This window comes from Equus quagga, chromosome 7 (genome assembly GCF_021613505.1).
Source record: "Equus quagga isolate Etosha38 chromosome 7, UCLA_HA_Equagga_1.0, whole genome shotgun sequence".
Taxonomy (NCBI): domain Eukaryota; kingdom Metazoa; phylum Chordata; class Mammalia; order Perissodactyla; family Equidae; genus Equus; species Equus quagga.
Genome location: NC_060273.1, coordinates 34,416,594 through 34,437,263, shown reverse-complemented (window position 1 = coordinate 34,437,263; position 20,670 = coordinate 34,416,594). Strand labels below are relative to the sequence as shown.

Genomic DNA, 20,670 nt, shown 5'->3' with positions numbered 1-20,670 from the left:
GATGACTCCACGGGTTGGGGCCCAAGTGGCTGAAGGATGGAGCGCTATCAGCCTCCCACAGACGTGAAGAGGGAGGCAGGCAGGCTCGAGGACGGAGGTCAGAACATCAGTGTGGGGCGTGTGACATTTTGAGCTGCCAGAAGTCCAGGTGGACATTAAGAGCAGGCCATGGTATGTACACGTCTGGAGTTCGAGAGCGTGATTTGGAGATGCACATCTTGGAGTGGTCTTCAGAAAGGTAAGTATTTAAGATTATGAGACTAGGGGGTGAAGGTAGCTAGGGAAGGGGCCCCAGGCCCGAGTCCAGGTCACCCGGACATTACGAGGGTGGCAGAAGAGGAGGAGGCAGCAAAGAGTTCAGGAAAGGAAGCAGCAGTGAGGGCAGAGGAGAGCCCGGAGCGCAGGGCCAGGGCGCCGTGTGGGGAACGGGCTTGAGGTGGGGGGATGAAGTGCTCCCAATTCTCCTGCAAGGCCACGGGATGAATCAACGTGGGGGTCACGTGTGGTCTGGACACAAACGATCTTCATTGAGTGGGGCATGGGTTGGGGACCCTGACTGGAAGGGGTTCAAAAAAGAGCAGGAGGAGTCACACAAGGCCACATGCGGTGTGATTCCAATTTTATGAACTATCCAGAACAGGTAAACGCACAATGTAGATTATTGGTTTCAAGGGGCTGGTGGGGGCGGGGGTGGGGATTGGAAGGTACGTGGTTTCTCTTTGGGATAATGGAATTGTACCTTTTTAAATGCTTAAAAGAGTTAATGTTATATGAATTTTATCTCAATGGAAAACAAGAATGAGAGGAGAAGGAAGATGGCAGAAAAAGTGGGCTCAGGAGGATTTTTGTTCTGGTGGTGGTTTGTTCTGAGGATGGGAGAAACAAGAGCGTGTCTGCCTGTGTCCAGCAGAGAGGACGCTTACGCTCCGATGAGAGAGGGCAGTGTTGACGGTCGCAAGTGCCCGGAAGCACAGACTGGCCAGGCGACACGCAGGGAGCAGTGGCGGCTGTGGGAGTCTGGGAAGCTCCCCCAGGTGCCTTCACTTGTCTCCTCAGTGAGATTGGAAGCTTCAGCTGTGAGCAAGGGTGGGGAGGAAGTGCTACAGACTGAAGAGAGAGAAGGAAGAAGGGAGCAGTCACCGGGGGATTGGGAGAGTGGGTGGACTGGGAAAATGAGGTATAACTCCAGGATGGCGCTACTGGTCCTAGCTGTGAACACAGGATGGGCCTGGGGTCTGGCCCACTTCTCTCCGGCCTTGCTCGGCCGCGTGGGTGCTGCGTGGAGGAGGCAGAGAGTCAGGATTTAACCAGAGGCTTGGTTTTGCCTTGGGAGGCGTGAACTTGTACTTACGGAAGTCACTGATAAATGACAGGCTCCACGTCATGGCTTTTTTCACGCTGAGCCTGGATATGCCTCTGCTCCCCGCCCTGAGGTGATCCCCCCAAGAGATCTCAAGAACAGCTTAAGGGAAACCAGCTATACACCCAGAATTGGCAAATACCAACAAGTGAGAGACTTCAGCTAGCTGCCCCACTTCAACTTACAGGCAAAAAGACTGAGTCCCAGGCAGGCTGACCTGCCCCAAGGCCCCCAGCAAGAAAAACTAAAAACTGAAGACACTTATACCTAATTCACGAGTGGAGGAGATCACTCAGTGTCTTTTCAGGTATACAACATGTATACCAGGGGAAACATGCACATGCATTAAATTGCTGAATAAATTATCCAAGAAACAGTATTGTCATTTTATATTCTTTTGACTTCATTCATTATTTCCTGACATCTGAAATATTCTTCTTTTTGTTAATCTCCACTTTTCTAATACAAACAAGGATATATATATAATTTTATGTATTTGGTTAGAATTCTTTACAATCAAATCTTGGTTCTTGGTACCCAAGCCACAACAAACAGCCTGAACTGGGTCTATACCATTCGTGACACCTCTTTACAAACCTCAAGTTCAAAGTTGCTGTCAATTCCGTCATGCATGAAAGGATTGTCCTCTGCTATGACCTCCACAAATTTGGTTGCTGTTAGTTCTTTATTTATCATTTTAAAGTCCTGTAAAAGAAACAACCAATCAAACCATAACAGCCTATAATTACAAACATCCACATATTTTTAATGTCAATTTATATCAATACAACACTTTAAGAAAATGTACCAGAAATGGATATCTTAAAAACTGCTAATTTTGAAGAGCATTCTGGATTAACATTGGCATTTACGTTTTTGTTCCTTCCCTAGTCCCTTGAAAATAACAGTAAAGGGTTTTTCAGAGGCATAAGCCAGGACAGAGAGAATGGGAGAGGAGATGATCCCGAGGTGAGATATCAACACAATTCTATGGGCGGGAAAGTGCAGGACTGGTGGACGGAGCAGAGCAGCGGAACAGAGAGCTCAGGGAGTCAAGAGGCAAGACAAGTCACGCCATAGGAACTCAGGCAGGAGAGGCATCTCTGAAAGTGACACCATGGGTAGGGCTGAACACAGAAAGACACGCTGAAGATCTAGTCAAAGACGCTTTCACTTCTAAGCTGAAAACAGAAGGTTTACTCTCTTACTTACTGAACCAGAGAGCATCTGGCCTAGAAAACATTTGGCTCCCCCTGAGTCACAGTGCTGCCAAAAACAAGTGTTAGGTGAAAGTGCCTCCTGGTAAGGCCCTCCCTCCACACTGACCCTCCCTCCACTCTGTTCTAAGAACTGTGAAAACTAGGTTCATAACCCCATGCGAGAGTTAGGAGAAATCTTCTCTTGAAACATTGAGCATCCGAGAGAAGAGATCTGTCAATACTGACAGTTGGCTGGGGAGGAGAGAAGGGAGCGGTGGGACAGTTTCCCGGCTTGGTTACTCCACAGCGAAACCTGATCTTTGACTAGGGCCACTGACTCACAAAGAGCTTGTGATCAGCTTTATGGTGCCACAACCCTATATATGAATGGACAGCCAAGGTTGACCATACATTATAGGGAAAGCCTTAATATAAAAGCCAGAGAACAGCACCAACGGGAAAAATAAGAATAAGAACAGGACTAGGAGGGAACGGAGGCAATGTAAAGAGCAGAAAAAGTATTCTGTCCATTTAGGCTCCCTCCCCCTGCAAATCGTTCATTTCTTCAGTGGGATAAGAGAGATATTACATCCACGTTTAAAAACAAACAAACAGAGTGCTTATAAAAGGGCAAAGAACGAAGAGAGCTTTGGAAATTAGAAATATGATAGAAATGAGACATTCAGTAGAATGGTTAAAAGATAAAACAGGAAATCTCTCCTAAAGTAGAACAAAAAAAGACAAAGATATGGATGATCCGACAGAAAAGACCAAAATTAAACAAAGTTGGTCCAGAAAGTTCAACACCCACATTCCAGGAAAAAAGGATGGAGAAAGCGGAAGGCAGGAAATACTGAACGAGTAATTCAAGAACGTTTCATAATACTGAAGGACAGATGTTTCCAATGTGAGCTAAGCTCACATAAAAGATGTAAAAAGGCCAGTACCAAAGCTGTATCACTGTGAAATTTCAGAACAAGGATAAAAGTCGATTGTAAAATATTTCAGCAAGGAAAAAAATTACATCAAAATGATGGGGAAGCAACAGTAATCAAGACAGTGCAGTACTGGCAAAAGGATAAACACGAAGATAAATGAAATAGAACCGAGAGTCTAGAAATAAACCTATCCAGCTATGGTCAATTGACTTTTGACAAGGATGCCCAGACCATTCAACAGAGGGGGATAAAAAGAGTCTTTTCAACAAACGGTGCTGCGACAACTGTGTATCCACAAACAAAAGAATTAAGTTGGACCCCTGCCTCATACCAGATACAAAAATTAATTCAAAATTGTTCAAAGCCCTAAAAGTAAGAGATGAAACTCAGAAGAAAACATAGAGGTTAATCTTCATGACCTTGGATTTGGCAGTAGATTCTGAGACATAACACCAAAAGCACAAGTGACACAGGAAAAAATAAACTGGATTTTACCAGAAGCTAGCAAGAACAGAAGTTTAAATAAGACCCAGAGTCTCATAATATTACATAACACACTCAAATGTCCAGGTGTCAGTAGAAAATCACTGACTCATCATGCCACGAACCAAGAGGATCTCAAACAGGCAATCAATGAAAAAAGGCAATCAATAGATGCCAACACCAAGAGGACAGAAGGACAGAATGAACTGACAAAGGTTTTAAAACAGCCATCATAAAAATGCTTCAATGAGCAATGGCAAACCTGCTTGAAACAAATGAAAAAAAATCAGAAGTCTGAGCAAAGAAAGAGAAGAAATAAAGAACCAAATGGGAATTTTTAGAACTGAAAACTCTAATAATTAAAAACTCAATGGGGCTAGCCCTGTGGCCGAGTGGTTAAGTTCGCGCGCTCCGCTGCAGGCAGCCCAGTGTTTCGTTGGTTCGAATCCTGGGCGCGGACATGGCACTGCTCATCAAACCACACTGAGGCAGCGTCCCACATGCCACAACTAGAAGGACCCACAATGAAGAATATACAACTATGTACTGGGGGGCTTTGGGGAGAAAAAGGAAAAAAATAAAATCTTAAAAAAAAAAAAAACCTCAATGGATGGGCTCAACAGCATAATGAAAGGGACAGGAGAAAGAATCAGTGAAGTTGAAAACAGAATAATAGAAATTGTCCAACCTGAATAAGAGAGAGACAATAGACTAAAAAGAATTAAACAGACTCAGGCACCTGTGGGCCTATAACAAAAGATCTAACGTTCATGTTATCAGAGTCACAGAAGGAGAGGAGAAAGAAGGTGGGATTGAAAAAGTACATGAATAAATAACGGCTGAAACTTCTCAAATTTGATAAAAACACAAACCTACAGATCCAAGAATTTGAGTGAATCTCACACAGGATTAACCCAAAGAAATTCACACCAAGACACATCACAGTCAAACTTCTGAAAACTAAAGACAAAGAAAGGTTTTTGAAAGAAGTGAGAGTAAAACAACACCTTACCTATAGTGGGAAAAATTCAAATGACAGAATTTCTCATCAGAAACCATGGAGGCCAGAAGGAAGCGACACAGCATTTTTCAAGCGCTGAAAGAGAAGGACTGTCAACCCAGAATCTTCTGGCCAGTGAAAATATCCCTCAGGAATGAAGGAGAATTCAAGACATTCTCAGAGGAAGGCAAACAGAATTTGTTGCTAGCAGACCTGCCTTAAAGGGATGGCTGAAGGAAGTTCTCTAAATGGAAAGGAAATGATAAAGAATCTAAGAACCTCAGGAAAGAAGAAAGAACATGATAAGCAAAACTATGGGTAAATATAATATATTTTCCTTTTTTTCTTGAGTTTTATAAAGTATGTTTGACAGTTGAAGCAAAAATTGTAACACTGATGAGATGCTAAATGTATACAGAAGAAATATCAATTATATTATAAATGGTGGGGGATAAAGAAATGTAAAGGGAAGTAAGGTTTCTACACTTCACTCAAATTGATAAAATGATGACACCATTAGACTGTGATAATCCTAATATGTTTATTTATAGATAGATTAAAAAAATTCTATTAGATAAATCCAAATGAAATTCTAAAAAATGTCCAAGTAACCCACAGGAAGGCAGGAAAAAGAAAACAGAAACTAAAAACAGAGAGAACAAACAAAAATCCAAAAATTAAATGGTAGACTTACGCCTATCATATCAATAATTACATTAAATGTAAACGGTCTAAATATGGCAATTAAAAGACAGATATTGGCAGATATTGCTGGTGGGAATATAAAATGGTCCAGCCACTCTGGAAAAATAGTTTGGCAGTTTTTAAAAAAATTAAACAAATGCTTACTATATAACTCAACAACTGCGATCTTGGGCATTTATCCCAGAGAAATGAAAACTACGTCCACAGAAAAACCTGTACATGATTGTTCATATTGTCTTGATTCATTACAACCACAAACTGTAAACAACCCCAATGTCCATCAACAGGTGAAAGGAAAAACAGACCATCGTGGTATATCCATCAAATGGAATGATATTCAGCAATAAAAACAGAAAAAACTATTGATACATGCAACAACATAGAGGAATCCCAAAATAATTATGCTGAGTGAAAGAAGCTTCACAAAGAGAAAACAGAGAAAAGAGACAGAGAGGATACAGGGTTAAAAAGTCTAAAAGATTTTAGCTAGAATCCCAGAGAGAAAAAATGGTTCAGAAGCAATGAAAGAAGTCAGAGGGGAAAATTTCTCAAAACTGATGAACAGCATTAATCCATAGATTCAAGGTAACAGGTGCCAACTTGAAGAGACTCAATTTGACCATCAAAAAAAAATGACTACAATAGATTGAAATTCACCAAATATGTATAAATCCAGGAGTTGATAATGATATTTTTTAAAGGTCTTTAGTCACCTTTAAAGAATTGCTAGGACATCAACTCTCTACTCTGAAAATTAACAGAAGGGAAAAATCAAGCATTTAATCCTTCCTTTCCCGTATGAACTGTATTTCAGAGTAATTGAATAGCTGATGAGGTAAAGTTCTTCTTTAAATAGGATTTACAGCTATAAGTGCAGAAGGAACAATAGGATTAGAAAATTTCTATTGTGCAATCCTTAATGAAATAATGGATGTTAGCTCTGACCGTCAGGGTCTGCTCAGACCACTAGGAAAGGTTGATGGGGAACTCACAATGGAAGGATCATGCCAAGACCACGTGAACCCACTGGTCCATCTCAACGCCACTAAAGGGGCACATCCCTAATGTGATGCAGCAGGAAGTACACAGAACCACCTGTGGCTTTGTCAGGAGAAAAAACAAACTGAATTGAATCAAGCTTCTAACTCCCACTTTAATGGAAATATGGGGAAAAGGGGAACATGCTAATTAACTCTGAGGATGCAGCCAGCTGAAACTGGATGTCTGACCAATCTACAGGGACCAATGACCTCGTTTCTTGAAAGAAAAAAAATGTACCATGAAGAACGGGAGAAAGTGAACAAATAAACAGTGGTATAATATTCCATCCAAAAAATCACGTACTTTTAAAAAACTATTTTCCTATAGTTAGACATGAGGTTATTGTCAGTTATTCACACATACATAATACTGTTAAATTTTTTAAATCATTCTATTCTATTAGTATTCATTCTTTTAGTTTTATCATTTATCTTCCCATAAGTATAAAAGTATCATGACACAAAAACTACCAATAAAATGAGAATATTGTATAAATTAGATGTTCTATTTTCCAAACTAATAACTTTTTAAAATTGTGTGTGTGTGTGTGTGTGTGTGTGTGTGTGTGTGAGGAAGACTGGCCCTGAGCTAACATCTGTTGCCAATCTTCCTCTTTTTGCTTGAGGAAGATTGTCGCTGAGCTAACATCTGTGCCAATCCTCCTCTATTGTACGGGGCATGCCACCACAGTGTGGCTTGATGAGCAGTGCTAGGTCCGCGCCCGGGATCTGAACCTGCGAACCCCAGGCTGCCAAAGCAGAGTGTACGAATCCAACCACTACGCACTGGGCCAGCCCCTAAATTACTTTTTTGATGAACAGTAATCTTTAAAAATGATATTCATTCCCCCACCTTCATTAAAATGGCAAGACCTGCATTAGTAAAGATATTAGTGGCTGCTGACTGTCCCATTCCCCAGACTAGGAAGCACACTGGGCAGGCCCTCCCTCTGTTTCTATTCCTTCCACTATCACAGACCATTGGAATTATTCCCTTCTGCCAAAAGAGACCCAGGAAACATTCAATGGCTATGAAAATCATCCCGGAGCTTCACCTCCTTATTTGCATTTCATGGCTAGAATGTTTTGCCTTGCTTTAATTAAAATGTCTGTCAATATAAAACCAGTGTCAATCATGAGTGGTTACTTTCAACATCCAGAGGAAGTGCCTCATCTTCATGGTCAGCTCATGGGGAGGAGCTGCATTCGGTCTGCAGTATGCCGTATAAAGCTCCCAGCACTTATCGATGTACTTCATTGAGTACGGTGTCCGCTGTTGCCCACTGAATAAACTGCCTAAAAACATAACGGAAAAAGAAATCATCCAAAAATGATTACAAAATTATAATTTTGGAAAAACAGTGGTACGTATAATCCTGCTGGTTTTGTATTTACCTTTTACGTGGCAGGCATTGGGATGAATGTTCTCAGTCATGAGTTTTGTGAAACACAAAAAGAGCGATGGGCTTCTATTCCTGTGATTAAAAAGATATAGTGGGGTTGGCCCCGTGGCCGAGTGGTTAAGTTCGCGCGCTCCGCTGCAGGCGGCCCAGTGTTTCGTTAGTTCGAATCCTGGGCGTGGACATGGCACTGCTCATCAGACCACGCTGAGGCAGCGTCCCACATGCCACAACTAGAAGAACCCACAACGAAGAATACACAACTATGTACTGGGGGACTTTGGGGAGAAAAAGGAAAAAATAAAATCTTTAAAAAAAAAAAAAAAGATATCATAGTCACTCCTCCCTCCACTGGATGGAACCTGATTCCCCTGTCCTTGAGGGTGGGGTGGACTTAGTAACTTGTTTCCCACAATTAGAGTACAGAAAGAGAAAAATAGTAAGTTTACAGCAGGGAATTCCGGCTGACACCACTTTTAAGCAAGTGATCAAAGTTATCACCACCAGCAATAAGACACAATGATGTCACATACCCCTGATAGGATGTGACCAGAAGGGCAGTCGACCTCCATGATATTCTTCCCCAAACCCATAACTTCAGTGTAATGAGAAAACATCAGTGAACCAAAATCAAGGGACATTTTATAAAATAACTAACCAATATTCTTCTAAAGTGTCAAGATCATAAAAGTCTGAGAAACTATCACAGGTTGTAGGGGACAGAGATATGACAACTAAATGCAACGTGGGAAGCTGAAACAGAAAAAGGACAGTGGGAAAACTCGGAAAATGCTAATAATGCCAATAAACTCTGTAATTTAGTTAACGGTATTGCAGCAATGTCAATTCCTCCCATTTTGATAAGTGTACGATGGTTCTGTAAGATGTTATCATTAGCGGAAGCTGGATGAAGGGTATATATAGGAACTCTTTGTACTAACTTGGCAATACTTCCATAAATCTAAGATTATTTCAAAGTAAAAAGCTTTAAAATATACATACGGTACCAATTTTGCTCTGAGAAAGACAGGAAGTTCTGGCCTAAGGAAGAGCCGGTGGTGACTATTTCTGAATAAAACCCCGAGAGCTATTTGCAGGACAGAGACATGACTCAGATCAGGAGGGTTTTCAGATTTTTAATCTGGGATCTCGTGGTTTTGTGGTTAACGTTTGTGGAAGACTTTGGTCTCTAGTCCTTCATTTCAAGAGTATGTAAAAACAATAATGAACGTCAAAGAAAAGAGGTCAACATTATCACTACTGCTATGGTTAGCTCTGCCCTCCACTGCTCACAGGCGGACGGAAGTGGTACTCACTCGTATTCTTTATGGTGAATGTGGTACGCCAACTGCAGGAGATAATTCAAAAAGGTTCTCAAAAGTATTGTTGTAAATGGAGAATGAATTTCTTCGACTGGTATGTCATTAATGGCTAAAATAAGAAAATTGGAGAGGATGCCTAGTATTTTCTAGAAGCTATTTTAATTGTTCCTGATGCACAATTCAAAGAACTGAGTAAGACGGAGTACTTTTTCTCCCCTAGAGAACACTTTCAACAGTATATACACATCCACCTAAAAATTAAGTCCTACACAAAAGCTCGCTATCTGGTCACTTTACAAGAAACTTACAAGATACCTCGTCCCAATGTTCTGAGCCACGATTTGAGTCATGTTGCTAATTCTAAACGGACTCTAAGTCTGTTCCAAACACTTGAATTTAAAGTAAATAGGTATTAGTCCTAATATTTTATTTTTCAAGTGGATAATTTCAGGCTTCCAGTCCTGCCTCCCAGAATTCAGCTAAAAGGAGTAAAACCTTCAAAATTGTTACATTTATCGCACGAACTTTGTAATTTGAAATCAAGACCAAGCCCCAGAGTCCCTAAAGCCTTTCTAGGCTATTTCAAGTGCCCTCTGATCCTCAGGGCTTCTGACCTGACAATTCAGTATTTCCTTAGGGTAGGCAAGCTTCTCCATGAAGGGCCAGAGAGTAAATATTTTAGGTTTGTGGGCCAGAGTCTCCTTCACACCTACTCAGCTCTGGTGTTGTAGGGCAAAAGCAGCCACAGACAGTACATAAACGGACAGACATGCTGTGTTCCAATCCAACTTTATTTACAAGAACAGGCTGGGGCTGGAGTTGGCCCACGGGCCCTACTTTGGTGACCCCTGCTCTGTAGAGATGGTCTTTGACTGTTGCCTTTATTTCATGACATTGTCTCTTCAAGTACATTTTTTGTTTCATTTTTGTTTTGTTTTGTTTTTGTTTTTTTTGAGGAAGATTAGACCTGAGCTAACATCCACTGCCAATCCTCCTCTTTTTGCTGAGGAAGACTGGCCCTGAGCTCACATCCGTGCCCATCTTCCTCTACTTTATATGTGGGATGCCTACCACAGCGTGGCTTGCCAAGTGGTGCCATGTCTGCACCTGGGATCCGGGCCAGCGAACCCCGGGCTGCCGAGGCAGAACGTGAGAACTTAACCACTGTGCCACCGGGCCGGCCCCTCTTCAAGTACATTTTAAGCACCTTGAGAACAAGACCACATGCTGATTTCTGGGCCTTCCTCACTCCCTCGACATTTCCTAACTGCTTTCACGGCGACGTGATGTTATGCTCCACTTTAAACCCACAGAGGTGATGGACCTGGAGTACTCACTGCTTAACACCCGGTCCATATCAGCAAGGGTGATTTTATGGTGATGAAATTTGCAGTCTTTTAGAAACCTCCAGAAGTGAAGCTTTGTCATCAGAAAGGTGTTATCCAGAGAGTGATCGCATCCCAGGCTGCTGTAAAAACTATAGATCCTTCTTAATTCGGTGATATTTCTTAAGACAGCGTATTCGACCTGAAAAGAGAAAGCCACACATACCTTCACCTTACCTAATAAGAAGAAAAGTAAAAATAAGAACTAAATTAAATGAGATAACACATTTACCTTTTACCACCATAAGAGCTCAATAAATATTATATTCTTCCCACCCATCCCCAGGTCAATAAAATGCAATGTCTGAATAACAGTAAAAAAATGCTGTTATTTGGACAATGGAACTATTTTCATACTGTTATGTGACAGCTTCCTATCTGAGTGGCAGCAATAAAATTCTCTTGGCTACAGATCAATATCCCTCATGTACACAGACACAAAAGTCCTCAACAAAAGATTAGCAAACTGAATCCAGCAACATATAAAAAGAATAATACGTCGACACCCAGCAGGGTTTATCCTGGGATTGCCAGGCGGGTTCAATATTCACAAAGTCAGTCAGTGTGGTTCATCACGTAGATAGACTAAAGAAGAAAAACAACGTGATCATATCAACTGATGCATTTGACAAAATCTAACATCCATTCATGATAAACACCCTCATCAAATTAGGAATGGAAAGGAATTCCTCAACCTAATAAATGGCCTGTACAAAAACATACAGCTAACATTATACTTAATGCTGAAAGTCTCAAATAAGCAATATTCATGTTGATGCTTTACTAACATCCCTTTCTGTCCCATTCACCTTCTAGTATTTTCCCCAGGCCCTCAATGGTCTCATGCAGCCCCACACGCCCCAGACATGCAACCCTGCAGCCTATGCAGTACCCTGTTCTCCAAAACCCCCGCCTCACCCTCCCAAAGATTCAGAAAATGTGAGGAACGGTATTTGGGGTCCCCAGGGAGACAGAAAATTCGACCTGGGCAGCTGCATCGGGCATCTGTCACTCTCAACATTAACTCCTACTTTCCAAAATTCAATTCAGTTGGATAAACATGTAGAGTCTGCCCTATCTAAAGCATTGTTCTAGAACACAGAATTTTCGTTATGAAGCTTAACATCTGGGGAACAGCACAAGACAGATACACAAGGAGGCGTCATTGGTAGAACAGAGCCATGGAGGAAGGAGAGATGGATTCTAGGAAGAAGCTTCCTGAAGGATGCTATACTTCAACTGAGCCTCAGAGAATGCAAAGATGAGTAGGACCACACAGAGAACAGGCGCCCCACATGGAGGCTGGGGGGGGTGGGGGTGGGGAGTGGACAGGGTGGGGTGGTCCAAGAAGGCCAGTAGGGCTGTGTGACCTGGAGCAAGGCTGGCACCCCTCTCTGCCCCAGCTCCCTCATGTGCAAAGTTCCTGCCCCATAGGCTGCTGGGAGGATTCAGGGCAGTAGAGTCATTTGAAACCATGCCCAGAGCAAAGTGCTCCCTATGCCCGTGCTAGCTATTATTATCAGGCATGTGCATAGTGAGGACGGGAACTGACAGGTTGGAAAGATGGCTTGATGTCAGATCCTAGAAGGCCCCGAATACCAAACTGGGAGCATGGAATTCACAGAAAAGGTGACCATTTGGATGAGTGAAGATGAAGCTCGAAGGCTGTGTGCTTGCTTGGGCTTGCTCCTGCTGAAACCGGAAGCATCCAGAACCCAGGCTGAAAAAAGATACCCACGTTTTGACAAAATGACTCCAGTAACGGATAATAGACACACATAATCATGAGGAAACATCAGACAAACCCAAATTGAGGGACATTCTTCAAAATAACTGAGAAGTACTCTTCAAAACTCTCAAGGTCATGAAAGACAATGAAAGATGGGGGAGCTGTCACAGATTGGAGGAGGTTAAAGAGACGTGACAACTAAATGCAACGTGGGTTTGGATCACGAAATAGAAAAAGGGCATTAGGAAAAAAACTGGCGAAATTCAAATAAAGCCTATAGTTTACTTGTAGCATTGTAACAAGGTTAATTTCTTGATTTGATCATTGTACCCTGGTTATATAATATGCTAACATTAGGAGAAGGTGGGTAAAATGTATATGGAAACTACCACTTTTGCAACTCTTCCTAAGTCTAAAATCATCTCAAAAGAAAAAAAAAAAAATAGACCCGCTAACTAAATTGTAATATATCTATATTATGAAATACTATATAGTCATTAAACATTTTAAAGGTATTCCTAAACTGTGGAGTTATAGAATTCTTTCACTTTCCATGTCATATATTTCCATAATGTTTGAATTTTTTGTAAGAACATGTGCTACTTTTGTAATTATAAAACAGTCAAGATATAGTTTTAAATACATGATTTTTTAAAAACCCACATTTTGACATAGAAAGAACTCCAAAGTGGAAAGTGGATAATATATATATATAAAACAAAACAGAACAAAATATATATATATATAAATGATATAAACAATGTGATCCTTTTTTTGGTAAATCAATATATATGTTTATTCATCTAAAAATTATAGCGTAGGGAAAGACTTAATGGCATTGAGTAGCTATCACTAAATACTATGGGAAAACAGAGATTATATGAACACAATGTTCCCTTCCTACATATGTTTGCACAGAACAAAACTGGAAAGATGGTCACAAGATTTTGTCCAGGTGGAGATTCTCTTTTTCTTTTTCTTATCTGTATTTCCTACATTTTCTACAAGTATCGTGTACTGCTTTTGTAACTAGAGAAAGTAATAAAGGTTCCTATTTTTAACAAGAATCTTGCAGTGGACGACGTGAGTGCTACCAGGAGCCTGAATTACAGCGTTGGCCGGGAGACGGAAAGGGGAGGACGGAGGGGGCAGAGGGAGGCACCACTTTCAAGGCCTGAAAACCTGGGGGCCAGCTGAGGCAGCGATGAGGAAGGGAGGGGGCAACGATGCCTTGCAATCTGGAGGTGCCAATGGTCCTCTTATCGCAAGTAACATCTTCAACAACAGTTCACAGAAGAACCACACCGAGCCCCAGTCAAAGCGGGGCCACGATACTGAAGTATAATTTGGTGGCTGTGATTTGCCAGATGCTAATTGAATGAGGTCCAGGTACACATAATTTTTTCTATCTCTAAGGATTTCTAGATTTCTAATGGTTTCTAAGAGTTTGAAGTTCTTTTGAATCCCAGGACCCATAAAAAGGCACAGCAGAGTCTACGTCCTGCAGACCAGGGTGGCCACAGCCTTGGCCTGCAGACCAATCTGGGTGTGAGGGTGACGAGACCCTGATGGACTCTGGGTCCCTCCGTCTGGACTTCCGTTTTCTCATAAAGCCCACTCAGGCCTAGGGTTGCCTTGTAAATTAAATGGGACGATACATTCAAAGCAACCATCCGGCACATAACAGACACCCAATGCACAATGGCAGTCATCAAATGTGTTTTCCCAGAACGGTGAAGACTGCTAATATTTAAGCCTAAAATATAAATTATAACAATGCAAAAGGCTTTCACCTGCTTCTTTTCCTCTGGTTGATCTTTCTCAGGGTACATAGTCAGCAACAAACTTAGATCCAGCTCAATGCTCGATCCTAACACCGATTTACTTTCACTGCCGTCAAGCTTCCTGATAATTTCTAGCAAATGAAGGCAAATATAGGGGATAAGTGTGAAAAGCAACATTAAAATTTTCAATGTTATGTCAAAGTGATTTCTACAGAAGTGTGATATAAGAGTATTCCAAAAACCTACTAAGAAAGTAGTTGCTTACTTAAACTTCAGTTTTCTGAGGTGTCAGGTGTATTTTGCTGAGTGGCTACCACGGACAATACAGATTAATTTGCTTTCCACTGACAGGCAAACGCTCCCTACCGGCACTGCTGGAAGGCCCACGGTGCTGGCTCCTGGGGACGGACTCTGAAGACCGGTCCAGGTAACTTATCAACTCAGCTTCAAGACTCAGAGACTCCGCTATGTGGTCATTGGAGAACAGGCCGTCATACACACGCCCATTCTTGAACGTAAATCGGCCCTGGAGATAGAAAGATAGCTTTGTGCGGTTTAGGAACAGCTTTCTTAGAAAACCGTTGGTAAGTGTACATCAATGTCCTTTTCAAGGATTTGGAGGCTTTTGTTTGTTTGTTTTTAAGATATGCACAGGATCCTGGAGCCTCACGTCTCTGTGTAAATCCTTTCCTCCTCCTGATTCTACGCCTCCGGATCCCCCTTCTCTTCTCCGCCTCTCCTCCCCTCTCACTGTATCTGCCCTTCAACCTCGCCCCAATGTTAAGCACCCCTAGGTCACAGAATGTGTCTTATTAAACTATGCTAGTGACCAGCGGAGTGCCCATCACAGAATAGAGACTCTCTTGCTATTTGTCAAATCCAAGCCGATAGTCAGTCTGATTCAGAGGTGGGCAAATGACCTAATTCAGCTCAGTGAAACTCAAGATGCTTGTGGAAAATTCTCAGAAAAGAGTTTCTTCTCTCCTACTTAGTGAGGTATGTGGATGTGAAGCCTGGAACCACAGCAGCTATCTTGCAGTCGTGAGGGAGGGGCAACATATAGGTAAAGCTGACCTGGTAGGAGACATCATGGATAGACGGAGGACAAACCCTGACATCACTAAGTTGCTGAATCAAATCAAGCCTGAAGCCCACATTATTATCATTTATGGAAGATTAAGCCTGATTTTCTGTTACTTGCAACCAAACACACACACACACACGTAACACAAACTAATTAAATAACTGCTAAATATACAGGAAATTGATGATGTGCTGGAAATTATTTTAAAGCTCATGTAATCAGCTTAACAAAACAGTAAGTTATCCTATGCAAAATTTTTAACTCACTTTACTAGATAGATAATGACACGCCTTCTACTGTATTTCAATTGCTTTACATAATCTTTCAAGTGGAATCTTCACAGCTGTGTACTTACCATGCCATGTTTTTTGTTGGAAACCCATTCTCCCTCATACACGGCTCCACTGGCATAGTAAAACTTCCCATGGCCGTGACGATATCCGTTTACAAACTCCCCTATGTACTCATTTCTCAAAGGATACTGGGAGTTGGGGATTCTCTTCAGAAACCACGTGTGTGTTCCAAAGCCATTCTGCAAAGAAAGCAAATTTCCATGAGAAATGTTCAAAATATTTCTTCTTTTTACCTGAAACAGTTAAATTAGGTATGGATCAAAAACAATGACTCATTTGAAGGGACAAAGAACAGACTTTGGAGTCGCACAGACTTGGGTGCTCAGCTCAGCTATTTACTAACCAGCCTTTTGATCTAAGGCAAATTATTTAATCCGTCTGGGTTTCATCCATAAAATGGAAATAACACCTACCTTACCGGTTGGATGTAAAGATTGAAGAGAGTGTATATAAAGCACCTGGCTTGAAATATTTTCATTATTATCTTAAATTTTATTTATTTTTAACATACAGATTGATATAAATATGTCCCCTCAATGCCACTTTCCAGAAGTAACTACTACTTGAGTTTGAGAATTCAAGTCTGTCTTGCCCAGGCACATACAATCATACCTACTAAATCAACAGACTATATGTACATGTCAATACACACACAATTTTTTCAACAATGGGATGATTCCATATATACTTTTCTGTAACTTCTGGGTATATACCGAAAAGAAGTGAAAGCAGGGAATCAAACAAATATTTGTACACTCACGTTCACAGCAGCATTATTCTCAACAGCCAAAAGGTGGAAGCAACCCAAGTGTCCATTGACAAATGAAGGAGTAAACAAAACGTCATATAAACATACCATGGGATATAATTCAGCCTTTAAAAGGAAGGAAATTCTGACACACGCTATAACGTGGGTCAACCTTGAGGACATTATGCTAAGTGAAATAAGCCAGTCACAAAAGGACAAATATCATACGATTCCAGTTATATGAGATACCTGGAGTAGTGAAAAGCCCAGAGACAGAAAGTAGAAGGGTGGGCGCCAGGAGCTGGGGGAGGGGAGAAGGCGGAGTTAGTGTTTAATGGGTACAGAGTTTCAGTTTGCAAAATGAGAAGAGTTCTGTGGATGGATGGTGATGATGGCTGCACAAAAGTGTGAATGTACTTAACACTGAACTGTACACTTAACAATGGCTAAAAGATGATTATTCACAATAGCCAAGACGTGGAACCAACCTAAGTGCCCAGCAACTGATGATTGGATAAAGAAGATGAGGTATATATATACAATGGAATACTACTCAGCTATAAAAAAGGACAAAGTCATCCCATTCACAACAACATGGATGGACCTTGAAGGTATTATGTTAAGTGAAATAAGCCAGACAGAGAAAGACGAACTCTGTATGACTCCACTCATAGGTGGAAGTTAACATATAGACAAAGAGAACTGATCGGTGGTTACCGGGGAAAGGGGGGGTGGGGGAGGGCACAAAGGGTGAAGTGGTGTACCCACAACATGGCTAACAATAATGTACAAGTGAAATTTCACAAGGTTGTAAACTATCATAATCTTAATTAAAAAAATGGCTAAGATGGTAAATTTTATGTTATGTGTATTTTACCAGAATTAACATTAAAAAGAAAAAAGAAAGCTGGAGTGGCTATATTCAGATCAGAAAAAGTGGACTTTGGGGGAACGAAAATTACCAGGGTTAAAGAGGAACATTACACAACGATAAAAATGGTCAATACATCAAGAAGACATGACAATCCTAAATGTGTAAACGCCTAACAACAGAGTTTCAAAATATATGAAGCAAAAAGTGACAGATTTGAAAGGAAAAATAGACAAATCTACCATTATACTTGGACTCTTCAACACTCTTCTCTCAGAAATGGATAGAAAAAGCAGACAGAAAATGAGGAACGGTACAGACGCCCTAACAACACTATCAACCGTCTTGATTTAATTGACATCTACAGAACATCCCACTCAACAAAAGCAGAAACACATGTAACATTCACCAAGACAGACATATTCTGGGTTATAAAATAAACCTCAACATATTTAAAAGAAATGTATCATACAAAGTATGTTCTTTGACCACAGTGGAATTAGACAAGAAAAAAAAAATCAACAGTACAAAGATATCTAGAAAAATCCCCAAATACTTGGAAATTAAACAACATTCTTCAAAATAATTTCTAGGCCAAAGAGGAAGCCATGGGGAAATTAGAAAATATTTTAAAACTGAACAAAAATTAAAACATAATATATCACAATTAATAGGATACTGATAAAGCAGTGCTAAGAGGAAAAATTATAGTATTAAATGCTTATATCAGAAAAGACAAAATGTCTCAAACCAATAAAGCTTCCATCTTACAACTCTAGGAAATGAAGAGCAAATTAAACCCAAAGCATTCAGAAGGAAGGTGATAACAAAGAATAGATATCAATTAAATTGAAAACTGGAAAACATCAGAGAAAATAAATAAAACTAAAATTGGCTCTTTAAGAATTTTAATGAAATTGGTACACCTCTAGCAAGACTAATGAAGGGAAAAGAGAGAAAATACAAATCAATATCAGAAGAAAGAGGGAACATCACTAAAGACCATATATACAAGAAGAATAATAAGAGAATGCTATGAATAATCTTATGTCAATAAATTTAAAAATTTCTATGAAATGGACAAATCCCTTCAATAACACAAACTCCCAAAGCTTACTCAAGAAGAAATAGACAACCTGAACAGCACATTATTTAATAAATAAATTGACTTTATAGTTAGTTTATAGTTAATCTTCCCACAAAGACACCTCCAGGCCCAGAAGGCTTCACTGGCATATTCAACTAAATGGCTAAAAAACAGATAATACCAATTTTACAAACTCTTCCAGAATACTGAAGAGAAGAAAACATTTCCAAACTTATTTTATGAAGCCAACATTAGCCTGATTACTAAAAGCTGACAAAGATACTATAAGGAAAGAACACTATAGATCAATATCCCTCATGAACATAAACACAAAAATTCTCAACAAAGTATTAGGAAATTGAATCCAGCAAGATACCAAAAGGATAATTTCATCATGACCAAGTCAGGTTTATCTCAGGAATGCAAGGTTGGTTCAACATTTGAAAATCAATCAATATAATTCAACACATAAACAGACTAGAGGAGAAAAACCACATGATCATCTGATTAGAGGCAGAAAAAGCATTAGACAAAATTCAACGTCCATTCATGATAAAAGCTATAAGCAAAGTAAGAATTAAAGAGAGCTTCCTCGGGGCTGGCTCCATGGCCTAGTGGTTAAGTTTGGCGGGTTCTGCTTCGGCAGCCTGAGTTCAATTCCCAGGCACGGACCTATACCACTCGTTGGCAGCCGTGCTGTGGCAGCAACCCACATACAAAATAGAGGAAGACTGGCACAGATGTTAGCTTAAGGGCAAATCTTCCTCAAGTGAAAAGAGGAAGATTGGCAACAGATGTTAGTTCAGGGTAAATCTTCCTCAGCAAAAAAAGAGAGCGAGAGAGAGTGAAAGAGAGAGCGCTTCCTCAACCTGATAAAGGGCATCTAAGAAAAACCTACAGCTAACATCACATTTAATAAAAGACTTAAGTCTTTCCCACTAAGGTCAGGAACAATGCAAGGATGTCTGCTCTCTCTGCTCCTATTCCATATCACACTGGAGGTCTCGGCCAGTGCAATAGGCAAGAGAAAAAAAATGGCATACAGATTAGAACAAAAGATATAAAGCTGACTGTATTTGCAGACAATATGATTGTCTATATAAAAAATCTCAAAGAATTTAGAAGAAAGTGACTAGAACTATTACGTGAATTTAGCAAGGCTCTTGAGTACCAGCTTAATATACAAGACATCATTAGACAATCCTAGCTATACAAAATGTATAAAATTAATCACAGAAAGTTTTTCTTTCCTGTGCAGGAAATAAATAGCTTCTAAACTGTAAATAATAGTCTCAGTCACGTGAATTATGGATTCGCCAGTGGCAGAACCTAGCTTGCGTATGAGCGCTTTAGAGAACGCTAATCAAGGCACTAAAAAAGGCTGGGTTAGACTAGCCAATCATAATTTGAGCTCCTAAATTTAGCAGAGCTTGCATTTCAGACTACCATACAGTACCACACCAAATAACTCATGTCTTGAGGGCCAGTAGAGGTCCACCCCTGGGTATATCCTGCTAAAACCAGCTGGTACCGTACCTGGATGCCCCTCTCCCACTGACCAGTGTACTCTTCGTTAGTCGTCAGCCATCGCATCCTGCCTTCCCCGTGGCGCATATTGTTTTCCCACTGACCTTCATATATATTTCCAGATTTGTAACTAGGACATACAGAAAAAAAAGACAATTAAAAACAATCAGTTGTCTCATTTATAACATTTATCTTTAAGACTTTCTTTTAAACTTTCTCCCTAAACATCTTTGAAGAAATCCAACCTTGGACCCACACAATCTTCCCTGTGTGTAAATTCAATGGACAGGCAGGTGGTTGCTAAAAACGACCATCTTAGCGGGTAGAATAAAGGATTTTATTAAACCTTCTGATCATTGTCACCTTACTAGGTGACAATGTGGATAAGAGCAGGCATCTTTAAATCTTTAAAAAATCATTCCCTGTAGTATTTTAATTAGCAATATTTTGCCCCCAAATATTTTAATCCTTAAAATATTGGATTTCAGTCAGCTCAATCTAAAATCAAGCAAATGCATCAACATGCTTCAGAAAACATACAACAAATAATTGAGATCCGTGATTAACATGGAGAACAAAGAAAGGCAGTTTGTACGTATAAGAAAGTGAACCAGTATGATTAGACATCATTTAATATGGTTTTTCTAAATTTTCC

The 20,670-nt window shown here is 40.4% G+C and overlaps 1 protein-coding gene across 5 annotated transcripts in view; it reads right to left on the bottom strand.

Moving 5' to 3' along the window:
* Positions 1–20,670, bottom strand: part of LOC124242358 (radial spoke head 10 homolog B-like) — a 67,698-nt gene that overhangs the window by 32,562 nt on the left and 14,466 nt on the right. For all 5 annotated transcript variants that reach the window (XR_006889428.1, XM_046667326.1, XM_046667325.1 and 2 more), the window contains exons 7-15: positions 20,025–20,145; positions 15,785–15,961; positions 14,712–14,871; positions 14,355–14,476; positions 10,785–10,974; positions 9,442–9,556; positions 8,121–8,200; positions 7,873–8,021; positions 1,958–2,065 (exon numbers count right to left, since the gene is read on the bottom strand). Coding sequence is in view for 4 of the 5 variants with exons in the window: in XM_046667326.1 (XP_046523282.1) it covers positions 1,958–2,065; positions 7,873–8,021; positions 8,121–8,200; positions 9,442–9,556; positions 10,785–10,974; positions 14,355–14,476; positions 14,712–14,871; positions 15,785–15,961; positions 20,025–20,145 (1,222 nt within the window). In the remaining variant the exon portion in view is untranslated. The remainder of the gene's footprint in view (positions 1–1,957; positions 2,066–7,872; positions 8,022–8,120; positions 8,201–9,441; positions 9,557–10,784; positions 10,975–14,354; positions 14,477–14,711; positions 14,872–15,784; positions 15,962–20,024; positions 20,146–20,670) is intronic.